This window comes from Nematostella vectensis, chromosome 9 (assembly GCF_932526225.1).
Source record: "Nematostella vectensis chromosome 9, jaNemVect1.1, whole genome shotgun sequence".
Taxonomy (NCBI): Eukaryota; Metazoa; Cnidaria; class Anthozoa; order Actiniaria; family Edwardsiidae; genus Nematostella; species Nematostella vectensis.
In genome coordinates this window covers 1,338,740-1,353,340 of record NC_064042.1, presented here as the reverse complement: position 1 = coordinate 1,353,340, position 14,601 = coordinate 1,338,740, and the positions used below count along the sequence as shown (strand labels likewise).

At 39.6% G+C, this 14,601-nt stretch overlaps 2 protein-coding genes across 3 annotated transcripts; one reads left to right on the top strand and one right to left on the bottom strand.

The window, feature by feature from the left end:
* Nucleotides 1–12: 12 nt before the first annotated feature.
* LOC116616316 lies at nucleotides 13–3,602 on the top strand. Its single transcript, XM_032378400.2, has 3 exons — nucleotides 13–437; nucleotides 1,520–2,003; nucleotides 2,877–3,602. Exons 1-3 carry the CDS (start codon nucleotides 282–284, stop codon nucleotides 3,029–3,031), a joined length of 795 nt encoding a protein of 264 aa, XP_032234291.2. The 5' UTR covers nucleotides 13–281; the 3' UTR covers nucleotides 3,032–3,602.
* LOC5509452 (propionyl-CoA carboxylase beta chain, mitochondrial) lies at nucleotides 3,241–14,596 on the bottom strand. Of its 2 annotated transcripts, XM_048732231.1 has the most exons (19): nucleotides 14,340–14,596; nucleotides 13,465–13,578; nucleotides 12,922–12,990; nucleotides 12,381–12,437; nucleotides 11,947–12,060; nucleotides 10,846–10,956; nucleotides 10,646–10,687; nucleotides 10,163–10,229; nucleotides 9,339–9,384; nucleotides 8,782–8,856; nucleotides 7,021–7,102; nucleotides 6,798–6,921; nucleotides 6,350–6,457; nucleotides 6,151–6,251; nucleotides 4,823–4,921; nucleotides 4,654–4,693; nucleotides 4,224–4,283; nucleotides 3,731–3,890; nucleotides 3,241–3,599 (listed from the first exon to the last, which is right to left on the bottom strand). In XM_048732231.1, the coding sequence occupies exons 1-18, from the start codon at nucleotides 14,550–14,552 to the stop codon at nucleotides 3,769–3,771; spliced, it is 1,644 nt and encodes a 547-aa protein (XP_048588188.1). In that variant the 5' UTR covers nucleotides 14,553–14,596; the 3' UTR covers nucleotides 3,241–3,599; nucleotides 3,731–3,768. The 2 variants fall into 2 exon arrangements, with proteins under 2 accessions (XP_048588188.1, XP_048588187.1); XM_048732230.1 differs by having other exon boundaries at nucleotides 3,241–3,890.
* Nucleotides 14,597–14,601: the final 5 nt, after the last annotated feature.

Here is a 14,601-nt window from a genome sequence, read left to right as displayed (position 1 = left end):
ACCCGAGTCATTATAGGGTTCGAAAACGAGCCAGGCCGCATAATCGATTAAGGTCATTAGACTGAAGTCCGCTATATAAGAACGCCAGCCGAATGGACTAGACTCGGCCTCAATTAGTTTGACTGCCTCTTGCTGTAGCTGCGCCTTGTTTAATGACTTAGAGGCAGCTGTTTGTTTGGAATAATATTTTAACTACGGTTTGTGTCTTTGTAAAATGAAACGTTTAGCTTATTCATTTCGGAAAACACTGAAGTGCTGTTGATAACAACAAAAGACGAGCGATGCGTCGCGTATCGACAAATGTCCCATTTTCCACGCCATCTATGCCAAACGTGTTTCTTATCGGGAATGGTGACGGTAACAGCAGCCGAGATGACGTCTCTTGTAGCGGGAAACTTGCTCCGCTCCACTCAAGGGCAGGCTTCGAAGAAATACAGGTAATTCTTGTTTTTGTTTTTTTTGGGTCAGAAAAACAACGGTGCTACAATCCGAGACCAGTAGAAATGGTAATAGTACTAAAAGAAGCATTCTGGAACAAACTTTGATAAACTCAAAGAAAATAAACCACAAAGATGTATATGGGATTACTCTTTTGTGTTTGTGCAAAGTTCTACAAAACTGAACTTTAAATAATAATCTCTGATGTTGAACGTTGACCGTACATGAAGTAAGCTCCAAAAAATCTTACTGAAGAATTTTAAATTTTATTAAGAACCAAACAGCAAAATTAAAAAGTGAAAAATATGCTTTATTTTTCTAAGTAATGCCTTACAAAAGTATTTTCAGTATGTTAATCCTTCTTTTGTTTTTGAATTAATTTGAAGTTCTTCCATAAGCATCTTAAATCAAAGGCATTCTTCAAAGACAAAAAGAAAATTTGGAGACGCGAAAACTAATGAGAGAATAATTAAAGAACAATGGAGGCGAACTTAGTAATAGACTTCTAATGGTCAAGTCCTACGCAGTTTTACTGTTTTATCACGGAAATATTTTCGCGAAGACAAGAGTAAAATAATCTTACCAAAATAAACCTTGGAAAAAGTTGGTGCATGTGCTTTTGTATGCTAGATAAATATACATTAGTCGACTTAAACAAATTTGAACTATTATCTATATAATCTTTTTTTTAACTACAAAACTTTATTGAGTGACAAATTTTGCATAAGAAAACTCTGTTTTTTACTCTCAATTAAACCAGATCAAATACGTCAACATCAGCCTTGTACCCAGTTGGGAACCCAGGTCAGACGCATTCTTTTTTTTTAAATCAATATTAGGGATACAAATCGATACAAAATCGATAGAAATGGATGCTTTCACTTAATATTTTGCAAGCACGACAATATGGCGGCTGACAGATATTTCTACCCGTGATGCTTTGCGGGTTTTATTGTCTGAATTCGTCTTACCCGTGCTGCTTTTCGAGTTTCCATTGTCTTGAGGTCGTCTTTCCCGTGATGCTTTGCGTATGTTTATGCCGTATAGTGACCCAGTCTAACAAACATGCTGTTCCGTGCAGGCACGACGATCGAGCGTCACCATGCCGCCGATTTTCACCCCGCGCCGGCGATCAGTATCATCCCGGTCAGCAGTCTCCACCAGTTCCCTCGAGGACTTTCCCCGCCCACCAGAAAACAGCCCCCGAACAGAGAACCAATCCGGAGGCCCGAAGTTCATCCTAAACATTATCAGCGAGACAAGCGACTTGAGTGGAGGCCGAGCAACAAAGAAACAAACGAAACGGAAAGGCCAAAAGAGGAAGGATAAACTACCCTTGCTTCAACAAGACAGTAAAAAGACTTCTACTATTAAAAAGAAACTCAACAGAAAAAGCACAGATGTTACAATTCGACTGAACGACGAAGTGTTGGATACAGAAGGCGCTAAAACAGCGGAAGCAGCTAAAGAAGGAGCAACGGAGAGCAAGATCTCCAAGGAACAAGGGGATGGAGATGAGGAGGACATGTATTGTAAATATGGGCTGGATTTGAGGAAGGATTACGGTGAGTGCGCAGATGGTCTTATCAGTTGCTAGTAGTTAGGATCGGCGCTGTGTGTGTGTGTGTGTGTGTGGGGGGGGGGGGGGGGGGGTTGGGGGCAGTAGCTATTGGCTGACACAGGATGGGGACGTAATTAGGGGTGGGCGCAGGGGGGACGACGAATAAAAGTGATAACCCCCTCTCCCAAGAATTCCCGGCTGTGTGCCTGATTACAGCAGGAAAAGAGCAGTACAACATCCATCAACAGACCTAATCAGACCTCGGCTATGACCCTAATTCAAAAGTAGTTATTTTGTTTTGTGAGTGTCTATTATTTAGATTGTCTAGAATGTGATAGTGACCTCAGGATGTATATCATCATTAGATAAATCCCAAGCACACTGGTGGAGAACCCGTGTGATAAATAGTGCAATTAGTATTAACAACTTGTCTCTATAATAATACAAATTGGTGGATGCATACCAGGATCCAACAATCCAAGCACATTGGTGGAGAAACCGTGAAATAACTAGTGCGATAGAAGTTTGAAAACGTGTTACATTATGTTGCACACTCCTTTAGGACGGAGAGCTTAATAAGCAGTGTGTGAGCGTTCTGGCCCAAGAGGGGGCTTAAAAGTTAATGGGACTGAATAGAGCGTTCAGGCTATGTTTTCGAAAGGCGATTCTATAAACAAGTTTAGAGTGGGCAAAGAATGATTTTGATAAATGTGTAAGGCCCAGTAGCGGGTCCAGGGAGAGGGTTAAGGGGGGTTCAATATGTAACAAAAAAAATTACCCCCTCCTCCCTTTGTCACTGAGACAAACCCTGAGATCCGCCCCTGAGGTCTGAGAAATTATGCGAAACTATTGATATATTTTTCTTGTTTCTCTGCAGGATGGGAAATCTCTCGCGCCTTTACCTTCTCGTACTTCCCCAAGCTCGCGGAACAACCACAGAAGAAAACTAAGAAACCGAAAAAGCCCGGATTGACAGCTATAAAGAAGCCGAAAACTGATGTTGTAACTGACCTGACTGTCAATGAAATCTGATACACACCGTTAGTAGAGGTCACATAGATGATGATGCCGATGACCGATTTGTGTAGAGAAATTCATGGATATCTGGTAATTCCCGGATTAGAGAGTGGTGATTGCCGGATGTGTGTATTGATTCTCGGCTGCAGTAATTCCAGGATATGTGATTACTCGGATAATTAGTCAATCCGACAAGACGACAATGGATCGGTCTAGGCGTATTACACGTACTGGAAAATTTTATTTATAGTTTAGACTCTATATTTGTAACAATTACAAGCGTTTTATAAATTTAAGAAAATATATATTATCCTGGTACAAGTTAACTAACCATACGACAGAACCTAGCAAATACAGATGGAAGAGTTTGTTCCAAAAAGAACATTTTAAAAGTGATATCAACTATACTTTAGCCTTTTAAGGATTTTTTGCGATGTATCTTTTTGTCATCTCTGGCCAAGAATGCGCAAGGTATGATGGGAGGTGTTGCATCTCGGGAAGGAAATGCGACGCTCCTAGCATGCTTTGCGCGCCGCTTTGTTGTTGTCATGACAGAAACTGAATAAAAATGCACTTACAAAACCTGAAAACAAGAATAATGAAAGGTACTGAGAAAGATTTCTAAATGTAGTTTTTAGTCACAATAGTTTACCGTTGTTTACCTATCCATTACCAGAGGTTTTACCTACAGTACAAGACGGTTACGTCATTCACCTTATCTCATCTCTACCGTTTGAGTGGCAACTGTCAATCTACAGCGGAATGTTGCCGTGCTTCTTCCACGGGTTCTTGCGATCCTTGTGCTCGAGCACCTCCAGGTCAGCGCATATGCGCAGGCGTGTCATGCGCGGCTCTATGATGTCATCCACGAAGCCTGAGATGTAAGAAAAATAAGAATGCATCAAGGCCCTGATCTATCGTACGCTATTTATCCTACAACTTGTCTCCCAAGAAAATAAATAATTCAGTTCGCAAGGGCGGTATTTATGTGTGAGAGCCAAATTGGAATTTTTTTTAAAAAGTTGCGCAAAAAGTGAAAGTTTTTGCAAACTTTCTCGCATTTTAAAGTCGTTTTCAAAAGCATTACATGGCATGTTGCAACCAAAGTCTGCATGTGACAAGGCCTTAAGGGCCTGTTTTTACAAAGCGCCAAGGCTCAAAGTAGGCGGATCTGTTCTGTTCTTGTTTGCAATGTACACATCTTTACCTCTAGTGGCGGCCGGGAAAGGGTTGGCGAATCGATCAACATACTCGTTCTCACATTTCTCTGCAAAATCCAAGGCACAGGCAAATCAAACTATGTCCAAATATATGTTGGGGTATCGAGACAAATATACTGGGTTCAACATTGATTCGGGCGTCGCACTAAATAAGTCGCGCTCAATAGGTTGCGAGTAGTAAAAATTGACTTGATGCGGAGTTTCTTATGCACAAAAAAAATATGGTATTTGATTTGGCACATCAAACGTTCGACGTTTGAATCGGCGTCGTTTTTTCCGTGCAGCACGACTGGTGCAGCCAAGCTTAGTGCCGCGCCATATTGAATCGATTTGGACGTCGAACTGTTCTTGTGCCGAATCCAAACAAGTAGATTCGGCACGGTAGGAGCGCGTATAATTCGGGCCTAAGATACTCACTGATGTCATCCCTTCCACGGAAGATGATAGACACAGCTCCCTATAAAAAGAGACACGTTTCATTTTTACGTATTGAATGATAATTAGAGCAATCATCATACCAGTGTGCCCGGCCAACAGCAACACCCTATAAGAGGTCGTACTCTACACAAACAGTGAGAAATGTCACCTGCGCTCCCATGACGGCGACCTCAGCGGTGGGCCAGGCGTAGTTGAAATCCCCCTTGAGATGCTTGGAGCTCATGACGTCATATGCACCACCATACGCCTAACAAGATATTAACACATTAGATATATAGAGCCACACACGAGTTTGGCCTAACAAGATATTAAGACTTTAGACATATAGGGCCACACTTGAGAACGCTTAACGAGATATCAACACATTAGACATAAAGGGCCACACACGAGTTCGCCTAACAAGAAATTAACACATTAGACATATAGGGCCACACACTAGTACGCCTAACAATATATTAACACATTAGACATATAGGGGCCACACCTGGGTACGCCTAACAAGATATTAACACATTAGACATATAGGGCCAAACACAAGTTCGCCTAACAAGATATTAACACATTAAACATATAGGGCCACACATGGGTACGCCTAACAAGATATTAACACATTAGACATATAGGGCCACACATGGGTACGGCTAACAAGATATTAACACATTAGACATATAGGGCCAAACACGAGTTCGCCTAACAAGATATTAACACATTAGACATATAGGGCCACACATGAGTACGCTTAACAAGATATTAACACATTAGCCAAAGGGCCATACACGAGTTCGCCTAACAAGATATTAACACATTAGACATCTAGGGCCACACACGAGTACGCTTAACAAGATATTAACACAGACATATAGGGCCACACACGAGTTCGCCTAACAAGATATTAACACATTAGACAAAGGGCCATTACACGAGTTCGCCTAACAAGATATTAACACATTAGACATATAGGGCCACACACGAGTTCGCCTAACAAGATATTAACACATTAGACATATAGAGCCACACACGTGTTTGGCTAACAAGATATTAACATATTAGACATATAAGGCACACGCGAGTTTGGCTAACAAGATATTAACACATTAGACATAAGGGGCCACACACGAGTTTGGCTTTTATGATTAGGGTATCCATTTATTAAGACTTCTGCACAGTCCCTCTGAGGTTGGAATGCAAACCAGAGGTCACGGATAACTATTTGACATCACCTGTGGATATTTTAAACTACTAAAAAGTCCTAGTCCGCTAACACCTTTGTTATTGTTTTTTCACCTAGTATTGGAAGACAAATTATGTGAGGAAATCTTGAAATACCCATCTAAATATAATATTTTATACCTCATCTACCAAATGCAATCGAAAATACTACAATGGCTCCCCCAAATGAGCCGATGGAAATGGATGCTTTTTTACACTTGGTATTTTGCTAGAATGACAAAATTGCGGCTGACTCTTCAATTGTACCTTTCTTGTGATGACCGTGATTTTGGGGACAGTTGCCTCGGCATATGCGTACAGCAGCTTAGCCCCATGGCGAATAATTCCCCCGTGCTCTTGAGAAGTCCCTAAACCACAAGACGCATAACAGTGATGTTAATGTTAACCACAAAGGAGTGTTACTGAAGTCTGTCATGAAGTACAGTACTGCTGTTAAATGTCTCACCAGGAAGGAATCCAGGCACGTCGACAAACGTGATGATGGGAATGTTAAATGCATCACAGAATCGCACGAACCGTGCGCCCTTTACGGATGCATTAATGTCCAGGCAACCTGTCACACAAACAATCAACAATCAAAACAACAAACTAACGGACACTGTAGCTAAAAAAAAACAATGCTTAGTTATTGTATAAGCAGTTTACAATCATGAATTTGAGTTAGTTTGTAAGCAATTTTACTAAAGATGGCACCGTGGGCCAGCGTCCACAGCGGTTCTTTTACGCCCCCCAATACAGTTACTAAACCCTGAAGAAAGTCTGCCCTGAATACCAGTTTTCGAATACCAGTTTTTTGGTGAGCTAAAAATTGTATGCTTCAATTATTCCCATGTTCACAATCGTTACTGCAGTTTTATGAAACATATGTAAATGTCTGTGTTTGAACCACGTACCTGCTGCTTCAGTAGGTTGGTTTCCAACCACCCCAACAGTTCTTCCATTCATGCGGCCAAAGCCAATGATGATATTCTTAGCATAGTCTGGCTGAAGCTCGAAAAACTCGCCATCATCCAGTATCTGAAGAATTACACAAATCATGAGTACAAGTTCGAGCATGTTCTTAAACTCTTTTAATAGTAGCGCAAGTGGCGGTGTTATCGTGTATTTGTACTGTACCGGATAAACTACATCCAGGATGTCATATGGCTTGGTGGAGTCAAATGGGACAAGCGTATCCAGGTTGTCAATGATTCGGTCACTGGAACGTAAGAACGGGAGTAAACCACTTATAAAAGCTGTATATAGGATGGTAGTATCCAAGCACAAGCTGTAATCAGATTTAGTTGGCTCAAAAATGGTAATTGCTGCCTGTATTAGGGGTAGTAAACACAACAAAATGTCAAAAGTTTAGGAGGGAGTGAATTAAATTATGTGTCCGTGTTTAAGGTAAAGGGCGTAACCTGATCATGTTGGCTGCTGGTGGCAAAAAATGTTGAGATAACTTAGTGATTATTATTATGGACTTTGCCTCTCAATTCTAAAGATCTATGTTCAATCTGGGGTCAGGTTAGAGGTATAAAAACCTGTCTCTTTAGGTGGCTCCACTCAGTATTTCTTCCATAACACCGTCCATCTTTGAAAACGCAATGCGCGTTTCTGCGACTTCTGATTCCATATCCAACACACCAAATCAATAACATAAGGATGGAAATATAATATTCTGTATAAATTTTGTTGATCGAAAAAAATGTCACGTGAGTAAGCTTCTATTTATTGTAGGTCAAATTTCTAGACCATATTGATTTATTTTTCCTAAGTCACCTCCAGATATTATGTAACACATGGTTGTCTAGCATTTTTAGAGAGATCTGTTAGAGCGATTAAAAGCTAGAGTCAAGAGATTCGAAATAGAGCAAATTTTTGCTTAAATTTAACAACAAAGTTGCGACGACTATTTACAGCTCGTTATTAACGACTATGTTATATGGAGAAAATTTGTGCTCTGGGACTCCCTATTGTTTTGGATATGTCATAACCTGGAATTCACACGTGCATTGAGATCGCTTGGCTGCACCCGACAGATCTTCAATGTATGATAATAGAAAATCCAACATAAGTAAGAGGCAATCATGTAACAGTTGTTGGATTTCCTATTACCATACATCGAACATCTGTCGGGTGCAGCCAAGCAGTCTCAATGCACGTGTGAATACTATGTTATGACATATCCAAAACAATAAAAGTATGTTTGATAACCAGCCATAAGTAGTCATCGCAACTTTGTTGTTAAATTTAAGCTTAAGTTTGCTCTATTTTGAATAAAATCTCTCTAAAAATTCACACAAGGCAAGACAACCATGTGTTACATAATATCTGGAGATGACTTTGGGAAAAAATCGATATGGGCCAGAAATCTGTCCTATAATAAAAGGAGGCGGGGCATCTTACTCACGAGACATTTCGATCAACAAAATTTTAATGTCATATAATATTTTCATCTTTATGTTATTGATTTGGTGTATTGGATATGGAATCAGAATCCATTTCTCTGCGCACTGTGTTTTCAAAGATGGACAGTGTGGTGGAGGGAATACTGGGTCGAGCCACCTTAACATTAGGGGCTGCAAACCCCCTGTTTTCTTCAATAAGGAGCAATGACTTAGAGGTTCAGAAAGTCATGTCTTACAGTATGTTGAAGGTGCTTCATACAGTGGCGGATCAAGGGGGTCTAGGGTCCATGGGGGTCTAGGGTCCATGGGGGTCTAGGGTCCAGGGGGGTCTAGGGTCCAGGGGGGTCTAGGGTCCAGGGGGGTCTAGGGTCCAGGGGGGTCTAGGGTCCAGGGGGTGCCTCTAAGGCTTGTGTCTCACAGTGGGAAATTCTGAATCGACCATTGAGACATTTACATTTTCCTTTTAAGTGGTTGTGAAAAGCCTTACCAAGGGTCCTCATTCTCTCTGATTGGGGAGGCTGTCTTGTTGCTCAGAGGCAAGTAGTCGAAGAACTCTCTAATGCTGTCAAGTATATAAAGAACTCTATCAGATTACTAGCTCACATCGCCAAAGGAAAGACATAAGTCCAAGATAAGAATGAACTTCCTGAAATGGACACACTCATTCTTTCACAAAAAAGTATATCCAGCTAATTAGCTCATGTTGCCCAAAAGGATGAAATTTCTGTAAATTAATGCCCTCAATTATCCTTTTAAATAAACAAAGTAACATTTTCGCTACTAGCTCAAGCTGGCAAAGGAGGAATAATCAATATGCAAAGTCCATTAAAGAATTTAATACACAAACAATCAAGAGTATCAGCAATTACAGCTATCAATCGTAATCAAACATGTACATACATATGCACTAAATACAAATGAGCTACAAAAGGAGCAATCTCACACTATTGTGGTTAATCAGGGTTTTGGCTGTTTTCAAGGCTTCCTAGATAATGCTAAAATCACTTTTCCACCATGCAAATGCCGCTTTAAGTGATTACTAACCTGGACAGTGCCTCCACATCATTCTCAAATGCACCACTAGCAACACCTGCGGAAAGGTAAATTTCACAATAATCCTTGTGTGCTTGATACTTCAGAAGGTGTTGAAAAGTGAGATTTTTGGGGTTTAAAATCGCAGACAAGGTATTTTAGGAGGTTTAAAATCGCAGACAAGGTATTTTGGTGGGTTTAAAATCGCAGACAAGGTATTTTGGTGGGTTTAAAATCGCAGACAAGGTATTTTAGGGGTTTTAAAATCGCAGACAATGTATTTTAGGGGGTTTAAAATCGCAGACAAGGTATTTTAGGGGGTTTAAAATCGCAGACAAGGTATTTTAGGGGGTTTAAAATCGCAGACAAGGTATTTTAGGGGGTTTAAAATCGCAGACAAGGTATTTTAGGGGGTTTAAAATCGCAGACAAGGTATTTTAGGGGGTTTAAAATCACAGACAAGGTATTTTAGGGGGTTTAAAATCGCAGACAAGGTATTTTAGGGGGTTTAAAATCGCAGACAAGGTATTTTAGGGGGTTTAAAATCGCAGACAAGGTATTTTAGGAGGTTTAAAATCGCAGACAAGGTATTTTGGGGGGTTTAAAGTGGCAATTACACCGGTTTACATTTGGTTGACTATGTTACAATCTCCAAGCACCCAAGCTCCTAGAAGCCATGAGTTTTAACAGAATGATGGAAAATATTTTAAAATTGTAAAAGAAGTGTTTTTATTGTAAGTTTCCTCAAGGATGTGACTGACGGACTGATTCTTTTGTCTTTCAGCATTGAGATGCCTGATAACAGTGAAATAAAAGAGATGGAATTGAATACCAACCTGAGATAGTTGTATGTGTCTTGGCTCCGCCCAAGTAATCTTGAGTGACCTTCTCCTTGGTAACAGTCTGTGTAAATTTATAACAAATACAGTGAATAAAATAATAGATGACTTGAGGTCCTAAGGACCCTAAGCAAACATTGTGGTTGTGATTAAAGGATCCATTTTCTATTGTTGGGTTAGCAAGAGCTATTGTCTCTGTATCTTGGTAAAGGTGCCATAATTTATAATTTGAATTTGAAGTCTCCTCCTTAACAGAAAATGGTCACAGAACTACCAAAAAGGTTGAAAATAAACAATGAAAAAGAACTAAAAACAATCGTACAGTATTTCCTTATGTATAACAAGCACCTTTTTTAGGTCAGTTTATCAAAAATTAAAAAAGTCACTGATTTTGACAAAGATTAAAGCTTTCAAGTTTGAAACTGAAAGTTAACCTTCTCACATTACTGTATACCCAAGAGATAAAAGTATTTTATTTACCTCGACAACATCTGGCCCAGTGATAAAGAGATATGAGGTGTCCTGTAAAAAAAATTTATACAAAATGATAAAAATAAAAACATCAATTGACAGACAGTACAGGGCTCAAGAGGGGAAGGAAGAGGGGGCACCACATCCTCTGAGCCCCACCCTTAGGATTATAATGTATGGTTGTGTGGTACACATGTGTATGAACAAACCTTGACCATGAAGGTGAAGTCAGTGATGGCGGGAGAATACACAGCGCCACCGGCACAAGGACCCATGACAAGTGAGATCTGGGGCACCACACCTGATGACTCAACATTTCTCTGCATAGACAGCAATTAAGTTGGTTAGTAATCTTCACCTTCAATGGCGATTACAGTCACTATCGTGACGGCAACCATCATCACCATTACTACTCATTGTAATCAACTCAACAGCTCCCATTATAACAATAATTATCAACATTATCACCATCTTTCCTATCACCATAATCGTAATCTACATTATTGTCATTGTAATTCTCAGGCAATGCCAATATTTCCACCCCTCATTGCAAAAAAAGAACAATCATTGTCATCACTATTTTATCACAAACATCACTATCATCATAACCCAGCCACCTTCCATCATAATAAATAATACCCATTACCACCACAGTCACAACTACTGTTTATCTTTATTACAAAAACAGGGCTTATGCTGAAGAGCATAATTTTGCTTTCTCCGCGTAATCCACAATTTCCATGAATCCCGCGTAATTTGGCTAAATTTTGAAAGAAAAAACATTTAAAGCACAGCTGGTGTGTTCTTTTTGGGTTCTTACCTCTATTTCGCGTAAAAAATACAGATATTCTTCATAAGAGTGCTTTATTTTGAAATGAATTTCGAAAACAACAAATAAAATTACTGCTAGGTTAGGAAAGTTAGTGCGTAATCATTGATTTTCTGCGTAATTTAGTGCTTAATTTAGCAAAAAATCCAGTGTAATTTTGAGTTTTTTTCCGTGTTATTCCAGAAGCCCTGCAAAAACTATTATGATTGATAAAAAAAAAATCACTGTTGCCAGCACTATCAATATCATTGCTGTCCCATCAATCTACTACAATCATCACCATCATCATCATCAAAAACATCATCACCACCTTAGTACAACACTACAATTTGCAGTCCTTGCAGTCATTTTCAACCACAACACACCAATATTTCCACCCCTCATTGCAAATAAAGTACCATTATCACCATCACCATTTTATCACAACCATCACAAACACCATTATCATCAAAACCCAGCCACTACCAGCATAAAAACATACCTGGAAAATATCAGCATAGCCAGCTAGTGACTCAACACCTTCCTGGATACGCGCTCCACCCGAGTCATTCAGCCCAATGACAGGAGCACCCACCAGCAACGCCTTGTCCATTATCTGAAAACAGGATGTTTAAGAATATCAAGACACTATTTTACATTTTCAAGGCCATGCATGATTTGATGAGTTACAGCAAGGCAATCTTTTCCATCAGCTAAACCAAAAATACATTTTCAATCATCAGACTTTTGATTTTGTGGGTGTATATTTTGAAGATTGCAAATTCAGATTGTTGTATTTTCAAATGTATGCAACTTTAAGTTAAGAAAAACTCAAAAGGTGATCAGTGATAAATTTGTACAGTACAGAATACAAAACATTTCACATCTGCATAAGAATACTACTATATACCACCAGATGAATGCCATTTTTTCTACCTTGCAGATTTTCCTGGCATGTGCACTTGATAAACTGCCTCCAAACACAGTGAAATCCTGTAAATGATATGAATGTCAATACATCTACAGTAGGGACAGCAGATAATACTTATCCCTAGCCAACAAATTCATGAAGATCATAAGGAATTTCATTTTTACCCTTTAAGGGTACAAAAAGATGTGCCTTTGTACCCGTTTTTGAAACTAAATTTATGGCTTTAGATGAGCCATTAAAGCATCTTTATCTTTTAAATGAATGAAGTATTAACTTTTCACCACTAAAATTTAGTGTTTCATTTTAAAAATGTCATCTTAATTCAACACTCCAAAAAGTACCAAAGCAGCAACTTTCATCTCTAAAAGGTAGAACAGGTATCACTGTTGTCCTGATAGGGAGTCCCCCTAACCCTGGTGGGAGAGTTATTCATGTGCCTGAGTAGTCTTCAGTAGAGTAGCTGACTGGCATCACTTGATGTCCCACACTAATGCACTTGGTCGCCCATGTTAGATTTTAGTGGTTCTGCGACTTGTGTTACATCACCTGGCTAAAGACGAATGCCAATCTTCCATTGATTGTGCCATGACCAGTCACTACGCTGTCCCCAGTGAACTGTGAAATAAAAATTACAATGAAAGAAATTTCAAATACCATCAAATAATATCATCACTGTAACCAGAGGATGTAACAGGGGTCATATTATATGTTTGGCCTTGTAATGTAAAAGAAAAGTGAATGTAAAAAAAAAGAAAAAGAATAAGAAATACAAAATGTAAAAAAAAATGTAAAAAAGAAGAATTTAAAAAAAAAATAGAGATGTCGTAAAAAAAAAAAACTTGTACACGGAACAATAAATATGTATTTAAAAAAAAAATTTAAAAAAACAACATATGTTTGGCCTCTACCTCCCTCATGAGACCCCAGAATCCAGAATTAAAAAATAGAGGGGGAGGGAGGACATGGGTTCAAGACGTTATTTAGTCAAAAGTGTCACCCCTGTATCTGCCCCCTTAGTTTAGCAGGGTATGCTTTTTAAAGCACTCATTAAAAGTCCCTGCGGTGGGGGTGGAGTGGGGTGACAGTCACCTTCTGGTTCTGCATGTTGAACTCTGTGCAGTTGTGTTCAACATATTTGTCATACTCCACAAAGGAGCCAGGGTCTAGAAGGAGGTGAAGCCTCTCACGCGCTGTCAACTTGCCCTGTCAATCAAAAATGCAATACATAAGAATAACATTACAACGATGTGACTCAAAATGGATAAGTGGACTTTAAAAGCACTTTAGCATGCACACATCGGCAATCATTTAACAGGTCTTCATTGTACTTTGCTCACTGTCTGGCGCGGCCAAAACCGTATTGAGCTGTGTGGGCCGGACTTTAGAAAAACAACCCCAGTGGATATCCCAATAGATTCAAGTGAACCTTATTCTCAGCCACCACTTGAATCACCATAACGTTCAGCGAGCCTGGAATCAGATCAAGAGCGCACGACTTCCAACAGCTCGAATGAGGAGTAAGACAAGTTCACTAGATGTTGTAGACGAGAACTCGGATAGCAGTACTCCGGGTTGTTTAGACTTTATTTTCAAAAAAGTCAGAGCAGGTCTAAAGCTACTCAAACTGGTCCCATCAATTTTAAACCAATTCATTCAGTGGCGGGCGTTGTTAAAACAAGCTCATGAATTTTAAATCCTACTAAGGGACGATTTCTGATAGGTCTAACAAGAAAACAATGATACCAATTCATTACCAATTTATTATCAAGATCTTGGAAGACGTATAAATGCCATTTTGACATTTTCCTTTTTCATTCCAGCTGGTTTCCGAACGCAGCAAATTTCTCGCAGAATAAACAATCAATCGCGGGCTCCAAAGCCAGCATGGGGGCGAACAATATTTTACTAATTCAGAATAGTCAATAAAGAAATACAGTATTTCGTAAATTTTACTCAACACACACCTTCTTGTGTTGTGTATCTATGCGTTTTTGACCACCTCCGATCTGGGCTTCTTGTCGTTTCTTTTCGATCTGGGCAAGCACGCTCTTACCAGAGGCAGCACGCACAAAAACAGGGCTCGTTCGCAGCAGCACTTTCGAGTACGGAAGGCCACAAGTAGAGCTCAAACTCCAGGCTTTCCTGGCGAAAGTTGCAGAACGGAAAAAAGCCGCCATCTTTAGACTTGGCCTCTTCAGAAGTGAAATATCTTCGGGTGCTACTATT